At 39.9% G+C, this 12,777-nt stretch overlaps 1 protein-coding gene across 2 annotated transcripts in view; it reads left to right on the top strand.

Annotated features, from left to right (window-relative positions):
* Nucleotides 1–12,777, top strand: part of WNT11 (Wnt family member 11) — a 202,979-nt gene that overhangs the window by 174,177 nt on the left and 16,025 nt on the right. For both annotated transcript variants that reach the window (XM_082246174.1, XM_082246173.1), the window contains exon 5: nucleotides 613–905. In XM_082246174.1, coding sequence (XP_082102300.1) covers nucleotides 613–905 — 293 coding nt within the window. The remainder of the gene's footprint in view (nucleotides 1–612; nucleotides 906–12,777) is intronic.

Raw genomic sequence — 12,777 nt, 5'->3', positions numbered from 1 at the left:
CAAAGTACCTTGCAATGTAATGTCCTGATCCCATACACTTATCAGTCCCTGCCCCAGGTGACCTTACAGGTTTTTACTATCCAATGTCATCTGTCCCTGCCCCAGTGGACCTTACAGGACAGCGGTCCTTCCACACTTGTTCATTGCCCCAAAGTACCTTACAGTCTAATTCTCTACCATAAACACTAATCTGTAGTGCTCCAGAGGACCAATCTATGATCCGTAATACACACAATCATTAGTCACTTCCTCAGAGGATCTAATGTCCTTACCACACACACTCTAACATTCATATCCATTTATCTGACTTATCAACATAATATCATGCAAACATAACAAACACCTATAAATGCCTCTTGTATAGCAGAAGTAGTAAACATTTGGCCATGATGCTATCCATTTTGCAACCTACCTTCAGGTGAAGGTACGGACGTTGGCTTTAACAAAAAAAAAATTTAGCACAATCATTTAGAAGTAATGTTTTGTTGGTTGACACACAGAAAGTTAATGAAGTGTGAAACCTAATAGGTTGTTATGAGTCACTACACTTCCTTGTCCTCTGCAATATGTTATTATGACTCTTTCATACATACACTTGTGTTTTTCTTGAAGGTGCTGAAAGGCTCCCTGGAGATGAAGTGTAAATGTCATGGAGTTTCAGGTTCCTGCTCTATAAAGACTTGTTGGAGAGGTCTTCAAGAACTTCGAGAGATTGCTCTGGACCTTAAAACCAAATATTTGTCAGCCACAAAGGTTGTTCATCGGCCCATGGGTACGCGGAAACAGCTGGTACCAAAGGACCTAGACATCAGACCAGTGCAGGAAACAGAACTGATTTACCTCCAAAGCTCACCAGATTATTGTTTGAAGAATGAAAAGTTGGGTTCACATGGAACACAAGACCGGTAAGTCAGGGGCTGACTGACCACAACATTTTAAAACATTTGATTAATAGGTATTAATAATTATGACTGAATAGTGAACTTTTTAGGATAAATGTTGGCAAGCTGAGTTACATACATAGTTACATAGATACATAGTTAGTCAGGTTGAAAAAAGACACAAGTCCATCCGGTTCAACCATAAAAAAAAAAAAACTGTATTGAAAACCCAACCATACAATCCCATATACACAATCCTATACCCGCTGTTGATCCAGAGGAAGGCGAAAATAAACCCCAGCAAAGCATGATCCAATTTGCTACAGCAGGGGAAAAAAATTCCTTCCTGATCCCCCGAGAGGCAATTGGATATTCCCTGGATCAACTTTACCTAAAAAAAAATTTTAGTACCCATTTATATTATGTACACCCAGGAAAGAATCCAGGCCTTTTTTTAAGCAATCTAGTGAGCTGGCCAGAACCACCTCTGGAGGGAGTCTATTCCACATTTTCACAGCTCTTATGGTGAAGAAACCTTTCCGTATTTGGAGACAAAATCTGTTTTCCTCTAGACGTAAAGAGTGCCCCCTTGTCCTCTGTGTTGACCTTAAAGTGAACAACTCAAACCCAAGTTCACTATATGGACCCCTTATGTATTTATACATGTTGATCATATCCCCCGTTAATCTCCCCTTCACAAGAGAGAATAAATTCAGTTCCTCTAATCTTTCCTCATAGCTGAGCTCCTCCATGCCTCTTATCAGTTTGGTTGCCCTTCTCTGCACTTTCTCCAGTTCCCAGATATCCTTTTTAAGAACTGGTGCCCAAAACTGAACTGCATATTCCAGATGAGGTCTTACTAATGATTTGTACAGGGGCACAATTACATCTCTCTCTCTGGAGTCCATGCCTCTGTTAATACAAGAAAGGACTTTGCTTGCTTTGGAAACAGCAGCTTGGCATTGCATTCTATTATTAAGCTTATGATCTACCAGAACACCCAGATCCTTCTCCGCTATGGATTCTCCCAGTTCTACTCCACCTAGTATGTATGATGCATGCATATTCTTAGCCCCCAAGTGCATAACTTTACATTTATCAACATTAAACCTGATTTGGGATTGATTTTTAATATGTCAAGGAAAAATAAAGACTTTTATTAGCTGAAAAGTTCATAATTAGAATCAGGTTCTACAAACATTGGGAAAAAAAAGTTTAATTTATTTATTATCTTCCTTCTGAATAAAATGCACACAACCTAATTATCACGTGCCACTGAACACCCTTTTTTTTTGGCAGAAGACTTGCTGAGAATACAATCCATCACTCATCATGAGTTTATCTTCAAACACTAATAAATCAACTGCACACACTTAGAACACTCACAGTAGGCCAATCATACCCCATGGCTATATTACCATGTAAAATCTAAAGGATTATCTATAATCTTAAAACATTTAGAAACAATGACTGATCACCCCAATAGAACAGTTGCAAACCACGCTACTATGGTTCATTGACTTCCAGTAATGCAAAAATGTATACAAAAAGCAATCTAGAAACGATCTTGAAAACTGATCTCCGATTCCATGATTTCTTGGCTGACTGATGTTGCTAAAGTTCTTTGCTCAGAATAGATGTGCTGAGGGGAGCAGCAACTGCACACAGCAAACTTTTGAACTTTCTATAGGGAAAGATGACTCAACACATGTCAACCTGGACCTGATAGCTTCGAATATTTTAGTATTTAACGGGAAAATTAACACGGTCTTGTTGGAATGCATTGGGTCTTTCTCAAGTTCCTCTTTAAAGCTGGTTTTTGCCAGTGACTCAGGACTTGCATGCAACTCATATCTCAAATCCTTCAGCTCTGTGAGACAATCACAGCTTCATAGTTTGTGTCTACACATTATGATAATGAATCTTTTAGCCAACTACTGAAAGTAAAAGATTCAAGCAAGCTTATGAATCATGCGTGCCTCAATGGGTTTTGTAGACTGTGTTCAGGAAATGTAGTAGAATATCGAGAAACATGCTTTTATTGGAAATGAATCAAAAACATTTATTACCAGACTTCTGAACGAGAAACAACGTATGGAGCCCAAGGACATAAAAGCAGATGTTGGTTATAACAGGCGATGAAAGGCTGAGTGAATTCTTTTTTGACATGTTTCATTGCAGTAGGAGTAATGTTAGGATACTTTTCTGAAGTTAAAACAAAATTTAATTGACTAAAGTATTGTAAATGTATTTCTTTCTATTTAGCCCTGCGAAAGCAAACTTCACGACTATATTGTCCACAATCCTAGTTCCAAAAACCCTTAAATCACTTTATTTTAGGGTTCTGCATATTTTCTCTGGCCCTTTTCCTTTTTCTCATATGCGCTATAGCCTATGCTCTATTGTAACTGTTTAAGTAAAACCCACAGCATTATTGTACCCCTGTGCACAAAGCCAGCTCCAGAAAGACATAGTTTGGTGAGTGGCATGCACAGAGCCCTGACCTCAACTCTGCTGAACACCTTTGGGATGAATTGGAGTGCTGATTATGTCTTCTCATCCAACATTAGAACTTGACATCACAAATGCTGTTTTGACTGAATTGGCACAAATTCCCATAGAAACACCAAAATCTTGTAGAAAGACTTTCCATAAAAGTGGGGCTGTCATTGTGGAAAAAGGGTGGATCGACTTCATATTATTGCTCAGGTTTTGGGTATGGGTTGTCTAACAAACTTATGTAGGTGTTTATTCCTCACACTGACACCAACAATGGGGTATTATTCCTCCCACTGACACCAGCTATGGGGCACTCTTCCTCCCATTACCCCCCAACAATGAGACACTCTTCCTCCCACTGCCACCAACAATGATGCACTATTTCTCCCACTAATACTAAAGATGACCACTATTCCTCCTACTAATACCATGGATGAGGCACTATTCCTCTCACTGACACCAGTGATGGGCCACTATTTCTCCCTCTGACACCAACAATGGTACACTCTTCCTCCCACTGACACCAACAATGAGGCATTATTCCTCCCACTGACACCAGCTATGGGGCACTCTTCCTCCCATTACCCCCTTACAAAAAGACACTCTTCCTCCCACTGAAACCAGCAAATGGGCACTATTCCTCTCACTAGTACCAGTGATGGGGTATTGTTTAAAACCAATAATGCGGGGGCCTTTTTTTTTCTCCTACTGGCTCTGTTGGCCCTTTGTTTAGAAAGCTTGGAGACCCCTTATCTAAGCAATACAAATCTTTGGAGAGATTCCGTCCCTCGTCATGCTGTTTCTCTAGAACATCAAGTGAAAAAGAAGACCTGATAAGGGGTTTTAACCATTAGCTAATCTATCCAAAACAAAAAAAAAAGTCATAGCTTTAACTAAAACAATATTAGCAAGCCCAGCCAGTCCAATATGCATATGAAATGAGATAACACCTGGTCTGATTCCCCGAGGCGGTGAAGAGTCGGTTCCCTGGCTTGTGGTGTCTTCCTTACAACATACGTAATACAAAAATACAAGTACGAAATAATACAAGGGCTTACGCGTTTCAGCTTGTAGCCTTATTTATAACCATTAATAAGGCCACACGCCTAAACATGTAAGCCTTTGTATTATTTTGTACTTCACCGGCTACAGTAAATTCATCAATTGCAGAAGATTGAGTTGCAGGCTTTTTCCTCTCTTCAGCCCAGTATGCATAGGCTTGTTCCAGATTTTGTAAAACAGGGTCATGAAGGCAGCCCATGGCCAGAATTATTAAAATACAAGTCAGGAGTGTCTTGTGGATCGATATTTCTATCTGAATAGGTTCACTTTAAACTGATAACCTTATATGGAAGTGATATAAGTAATATAAGTCCAAATTATGGCACTGGTGTAACATTTAGGTATTTCCTAGAGAAAATAAAGTAATTTCCTGTATATTTCCAATAAACATTGTGCAGTCAGTTATCAGCCATCTGTTTTTATGATGGATCTCTTCTTACTTTGTCAATGTTATGGTGCATGACAGGGAACAAGACAACCAATGCACCTTCTTTTCATTATTCCAATGCTTCTTTGGCCTGTGGGAGCCATCAAGCCTTGTGTTCGCTCCAAGTTGATCTATGCTGGGATTACACAGTGCTAAAGACTCTTCCCCATCACCATGTGACAGCACTTGACAATTGGGCATTTAGGCACCCAGTACTTGGGGTTGGCAGTTGGGTACTTAGGCACCCATTGTGGGAGAAAGGGGAGTCACATATTCTTCATACCTGAAAGTACCAGATATATATATATATATATTGCTCCAGTGGGAGAATAGATCGGCATGTGAAGTCATGGTTAGGTGAGTATAGGCAGTGAGGCTGAGTAATAAATGAATCCAACGATTTTTTTTGCATTGGAAAAGCACAGGTTCACTTTAATTCTCTTATTCCTGTCCCGATTCCAGATGCACTCTTTGCCAAATAATATATTTATTTAAATCTCCCCCAGATTTCTTTCTTCATGCTGAAAGCTGATCTTGAGTAGAATTCCCAGAGCATCACATCCCGAAGCAGCTCTGTGGATTTATGACTGTCAATAAGCAGAGAAAACTCCATCTCAGCTCGGGACACTCTCTTCCCCGTCATGTTTGCGATCTCATAAGCGCACACCCTATAACTTCCATCTAATGAGGTTCTACCTGACCCTGGAAAACACATTATCGGCTCTGATTAAAGAGGAGCTGTGGAACGAAGTCAGCAAATTATTGGTAAATACAAACTCTGCCTTGTTCAAGCAGGACTCTCAAGGGTCCTACAGAAATATGTTCAAAACCAAACCAAGCAGCTCGCTCACTAGATAATTAATGAGCCCATACATGCATAAAATAATAAATAGATTCATAAAAACAGTATCAGTGCAGCCAAGTTATTTTTGCAGTGCTATCCTTAGCCTTGATGGTTATCCTGTCAAAGATCAATCTTTCCAGAAACGCGGACTTGTGGGAAAGAAGGCACCTTGAATGTAGTCATGATTGGGTCTCTTAAGGCATATAAAAACCCCAATTTTTTTCTATTTTTGCATACAGCGGGTACTTTTAAAAGTTGAACTCAAGGCACAAATTATGCTAACTCTCTAATCAACCACTAAACGCCTTTTAAATGCAAGCAGTGTTAGTACCTGAATCTAATTGCTATTGGCCTCCAGCAATCCCTGTACAGCAGGGCTGGAGTGTGTGAGGAAGAAGTAGTACAAGGAGCCAATCAATTTATGTGCTGACATTAGGCATGTTAATAGGAGGAGGATGCAGAGTGACAGAGAGATGAGCTCATCAATGTGGTGCTTCTCCATTCACTGTCCAATCACAGACTGGGGAAGGTCCACCTGGGCTCAAATGAAGTGGATGGAAGAAAGCTGACCATAAGATTGAGGATGTCTAGTGCCAGAAAATGCACTCTGGATTAAAGAGAATTACAGTAGCACAAACTGTTTTTTTTTAATTATCTCTTAATGGTCTATTAATATTAATCTGATCATCATTGGCTGAAGCTCTTCTTTAAAACTGCTGTTAGGTTTTTATTGCTAGAGGTACTGAGAAGTCAGGCTGTATTTAGTTTATCCAGAATACGCTTTTTTTTTTTTTTTTTTTTAAGCGTTGTGATAAATAAAAAAAATTGTTTTAGGGTTCCAAGGGACTCTCTTCAACAGGACTAAGTGAAAAAAAAATAATAAAAAAAAATATATATATATATATATATATATATATATATATATATATATAAAGGTATTTATAAAGGAATATATGGCATACCACAATTCTGTGCAGCATACTGTACATTTAGCAATATACAGGTCACACTATTGTCCCTGTTCTCTGGAGTCTGGAGAGTTGGATAAGAACAATTCCTCACATCAGCCAAGACACCCAACTGGGATTTCCAACAAGAGATCCCGTGCACTCCACACCGATCCTCCTATGTTGGTTTGTATTGCTTACACTCTTCCCGTTGGGGAGCTGCATGCTCTTTCTTTATCCTGGGAACCATTGATACCAGGACAGAAAGGGTTGGCAAATCCTCAACTTTACGGCTGCCACCAAAACAGAAATAGAGAAAACAATTTCCATTGGGGACTTACGTGACAATTGTCTAAAAGTGAACTTCCTCTTAATTTAGTAAAAACCTTGATTGGGGTTTTCACCACTCCATAATCTATCATACAGTTTAAAAAATTTGCTTTAGGTTCAGTGCCATCTTAAGAGCATTAAAGGGCCCGGGCAATGCATTGCACTGGGGCCCTGCCTACACAATCACCCATGAGAATAAAAATGCAAATTATGGATAAGGCGATATTTATTGGTACAGCAGTGCCAGACTAATGACAGTTTCCAAGTTGGGCGGCTGGGTCCGGTGAACACACACACGGACGGGAGTCAGACTCGACTCTCCTGTGTGTGCCTGCTCCCGTGGAGGCGGACAAACATTCCTGCAGTTGTGGGCTCCCCCTCCATGGCCCAAGTGGCCTGACAGCAGCACAGGGCCGACAGGCGCTTGCCACCTGCTAAGTTCGGCGGCTGGATGCACACAGGAATTGGGTTGAAGACTTGGTTGGGGTTAGGTCGCTGGGCAGCTGGGGCCCCCTGGGCAAGTTGGGCCCCTGGGCAACTGCCCAGCGTGAAATAAACAGAAGTGACCAGTGCTATGGAGTATGTATCAAGTATATATTGGTTATAAGGTGTAAGCTGCCAACAACCAAACCCAAAAAGGGTTAAAGAATTCAATATGTGCAAAGGGGGTTGAAAACGGCGCTACCTTTTTAAGTGATAAAGTGCACTAAGTGAATAAATATGTGTCAAGTGATACTTGAATATAATAAATAAATAAGTAAATTATAAGGTGCACGAGTGACTCACGGTCTAAGCAAAGACCGGTTTTTATTCTGAACTCAAAGATAATCGTGCAATAATACAGTGCAAAGTGCTAGTGCAAAAAACCCACAAAGAAAACTGCCCAGCGTGCCCATTCAGTAAGATTGTCCTGTTTAGGTATACTCCTTGTTGAATCCAGCCACTCTAGTATGCATAGACTTGTTAAATGTTTTACAAACAAAGGTCAAGAAGGCCAGAATTTTAAAATCCAAGTCAAGAATAGCAGGTATCCGTATTTCTATCCTGATAGGGCCATTTTATTCTTACAATCTTAAACGGAAGTATTATAAGTCCAAATAATGACAATGACACGACAATTGGGTAATTAGTGGAGACGACAGTTTGTTCATAACTAATAAAAAATCCCAACTGGTAGCTAATGAGCTAGTGCAATTTGCCATACTGAAAGTTATGGCAGTTTATAGTGACCCTGTGATTGGCCATGCAGGGCAAAGCAACAGGGTCACCTATCTTCCTTCTTATCCATCATCGTATATAGTACTCACCTTCCTTTCATTTCACAGCCACTCTATCCAGCCACTAGGAAAGGAAATATATGGTACTTCCATAAAGGAGCGCGACCCACTGTTTGTGATGGCACTGGTGCTTGGTCCTGCGCTGTCAAGGACATTAAAAACTTAACAAAGGTTCTAACCCTTGTCTTCTCCTCCGAAAACTAGAAAAAACATTCTGGTTAGACTTACTGTATTTTTACCTCAAAGTGCCTGTAAAAATTACAAATTCATCCTTGTTTTGGCTAGATCAGGTGAGGACCCACTGCCTATGGAGCAGCATATGACAGCCCTGAACAAGCATTCTCAGGATCAAAAGGATCAACCAGATTAAAAAAAAACCTAGCTCTTTTGCTGTTACCCTCGGCATTGGATCTGTGTCTGCATACACTTCATCCTCCGTTTCCCAGTTCCCAAAAATTGTAAACTGGTGTGACTAGGCAGCTCATGCTTAAAGCTGGCCATGCATGGATCAAAATGTATCTTGTTCTCCAGGGACTGGCCAAACTTTGATCCATGTATGGGCAGGCTAGTTGTACACAAGTCGATGGATAGCCTGTTGGAAATTTTTCTCTCGATCCCCACCGCTAGCTATAGCCAGTGCTGATGAGTGTATTCTGACTTCAGGAAGTCTCCCCGCTGTCAGAATACGAAGCCACAATGGGAGGGTTTCCCCCATCCACACATTTGATGAGAATGATGAGATGAATTGAGACATTTTCTTTTGTTCAACCAACTGATTGAATGAAAAAAATAGTGTATGACTTGCCTTAGGGGAGGAACTGGTGTAGATGATATGTGAGACGATATAATATCTATGGTCAATTTTACATGCTGCATCATTGAATAGAAGCGATTGGCCAGACAATGGTGACTTCATACAGTAGCAATGTGATATATACAGTGTACAGTGTAATGTATACATAATAGATACACTATCACATCCACCAGCTGTGTATCACCAGCATAGCAGGATGTCTCTTATGGTAAGGATGGTCACTGATAGTCTGCTTCATGACAATGATCTTGTCCTTAGGCATGGCAGGTTGGCTTCAATGAATAAGCAAAACCCTTTCTCTGAAATGCTTCTTTAGTTTCAGAAATTCTCATTGTTTTTCTGAATGATGGAATATAGAGATGCCTGCTCATTATAAGCCGGTAGTCCACAAAGCGAGTACATAAACCATTCACAGCAATCCTTGGTTCAAATCTACTACAGTTTTGCCAATGCAAGTTACATAGCCAGGTTAAAAAAAGACACATCATTTGAGTTTAACCAACAGAAAAACGAATAAATAACAACATTGAAAACCTGCCTATACAGAACCCTAAACCCTCCGCTGATCCCAGAGGAAGGAAAAACAATCTTATGAAGCATGAACCAATTTGTTCATACAGGAAAAACAATTTCTTCCTGATCCCCTAAGTAAAACTGATATACCCTGGATCAATAATCAATGGTGATATTACCTATAGATACATAACCAGTTAAATTCTGTGCATTTAGAAACACATCCAGCTTTCTTTTTAAACAATCATCTGAGTTGAGTAGAGCTAGCTTCTGTAGAAGTCTATTCCACATCTTCACGGCTTAATGTAAAGAAGCCTGTTTATATATGGAGGTTAAACTTTTGCTCTTCCTACATTTGAAGTAACCATAAATTGAACAATATCAAAAATTAGCCTTTAGAGGGCTACCTATAGCGCTTGCTAAGTATTATACTATACAAATGGTGCCGATTAATGTGTGTCTTATTATGATAAATAACTCAAGTGCTATGTGAAATGTAAGACCGCATTCACACTAGTCCGACTTGGACCGCGACTTGTCAGCCTGACAAGTCGCGGTACGTCACGCTCCCATTGTGCGGTACAGGAGCCGTTCTAATAGGAGCGACACAAGTCACTCTGACTTAGAAAAAAGTTTCTGTACTACTTCGGGGCGACCTGGAGGCGACTTGCATAGACATTCATTTTATGAAGTCCGTGCAAGTCGCGCCGAAGTCGCGCTGCACGCGACTTCACAGGTCGCCCCCTAAGTCGGAGCGACCTAGTGTGAACCGGCACTTAATATTCAATTCCAAACAGTGTATACATCATTTGATAAGGATATATCTAGTGCAATAAATAAATAAATATACAAATATGAATAAGAATAAATAAATAAATATAATAGTACAAGTGTCCCAATAGGCTTTAAATCAAGTCCATATATTAGGTGACTATAGTGACAAAAAAGTTCAAGTGGAATTTTCCTTGTGCACAATTGTTCCAGTGCACTTAAGTGCGGGTGCTCAGTGTGGATTCCTATCACATATGACTTGTGACTTTTAGTGGCTCTCGTTCCTTTTCACCGTGGTATAGGTAAGGTTTGTAACCTACCAGATTCCGTGGGTCTTATGTACCTTACGGCACTAAGACCACTTGCGCTTATTGGCTCCCAGGCCAAGGTGGATCCCCCATGGTCCCTCAGTGGGGATGTATTGGATATCTCTTTCTCTTTCCCCATATCAATGGAGGCCCAGGGTATGAAAATAAAGTGCTCCAGATAGCGCAATATTGCTTAAATAGTTTATTACCCATCCATGGGTTAGATGCAACAAATAAAATTTAACCATGACAATCTCGAAGAGAGGTAACGCTACATGCAGTGTGGCGAGCGGAGAGTTCCGGTTTGCGTTCCACCTGCGTCGCGGGCGTCACACCGTGCGGTCCAGTCTCAAGTCTGTGACGTCTTCAGAGGATCTGTGCTATAGCAGTTGCTCCTTTGCTCTAACACCCATCTGTACTATTATTCACCACGTGGCGCGGGGGATATACCATTGGTATATAATTTTTCAAACTCTCTATAAATTGAACGATTCTGCATCAAGTTCAGTATACCACTTAGCCATAATTTATACAAGGTGATCATTACCCCAAACTTCAAAGTAAAACACATTCAATTCAGTAATCTTTTCTCATAGCTGGATTCCTCCATGCTATTATTCATCTGGTTATCCTTCTTTGCACTCTTTCCAGGTTCATAACATCTTTATGTGAACTCATATACCATATGACCATACAAGGTCTTTCTATTGTTGTATTGGTAAATAGACAAAATTATATCTTTCTTGAGTCTATACCTCTTTTAATACAAGAAAGTATTTTTGCTTTCTCTAGAAATTGCAGCTTGGCATTTTATGCTATTATGAAGTCTTTGATCTGCGAAATTACCCGGCTACTTCTTAACCACTGACTCCCCCAGCTGTTCTCCTCCTAGAATGTACGATGCATGCATGTTTTAGCCCCGAAGTGCATACCGGGCATTTATAAACATTAAACCTCATTTGCCACATTGATGCCCAATTAAACAGTGCATTGAGGTCGGCTTGTAAATTGGAGACATCCTGTAAGGACGTTATTCCACTGCATAGCTTGGTGTCATCTGCAAAGCATGAAATGGTACTTTTAGTCCCATGCTCTATATCATTTATAAATAGGTTATAAATTAAGAGTCCCAAAACTAAACCTTGGGGTACACCACTAATAACCTTAAACCACCCAGAGTATGAATCATTAACCACTACTCTCTGAATTCGATCTTTTAGGCAGTTCTCTATTCATTTACAAACTTCATTTTCTAAGCCTATAGACTTTACCTTACGCATTAGCTGTCTGTGGGGAACTGCGGCAAATGCTCTTGCAAAGTATACAACGTCCACAGCCACTCGTTTGTGTAGGTTTTTGCTTACTTCCTCATAAAAATGTAGATTTGTTTGACATCTTTGGTGAGTCTATGTTGGTTATTGCATATAATATTGTTTTCTAGTAAAAAACATTTCTTTGAGGTCAAACGCTCAAGTATCTTCCCAACTATAGGTGTTAATCTTATAGGTCTTTAGTTACTTTTTAAGCCCTTGATCCCTTTTTAAATATTGACTTCACAATGGTCTTATGCCAATCCATCAGTTACAACCCTGTCAATAGAATTTCTTAAAATTGAAATAACAGGGCTCAACTCTCTGAGGACACATGGGTGTAAATCACCTGGTCCAGGTGTTTTATTCACCTTTATGTACCTAAGGTCAGCCATACATGTTCAATTTACTTGTACAATTTTCTGTTAGATTTACCAAAAACCATATAATATGAGGTCAAACTTAAACAACACTTTCAATTGTATCCAATCAGGCAGGACCTTGTACTACATAGTTGAAGGTAAATCTAAAGAGAATTGTACAGAAAATTGTAAGAAAATTGTATCATGTATGGCCAGCCTAACTGTTTCTGGAACATATCAATTTTGAGCCATTGTGGTTTATTTGAGGCTGTAGAGCTACAATCTCCATTATAGACTTGAGCTTCTATGTTTTCCTTTGTATACACAGGGCGTAAGAAGTTATTTATTAGATTTGCACTTTCTTTGTCCTGGGGGACTAAAGACTGGCACACACCGGCCAAATGTCGGTAAACATTTGCTGGTTCGAAAAAA

The sequence above is a fragment of the Pelophylax lessonae genome, assembly GCF_965119305.1.
Source record: "Pelophylax lessonae genome assembly, chromosome: 2".
NCBI lineage: Eukaryota > Metazoa > Chordata > Amphibia > Anura > Ranidae > Pelophylax > Pelophylax lessonae.
Note: the sequence above shows the minus strand (reverse complement) of the source record. Positions and strands in the feature narration are given on the sequence as shown.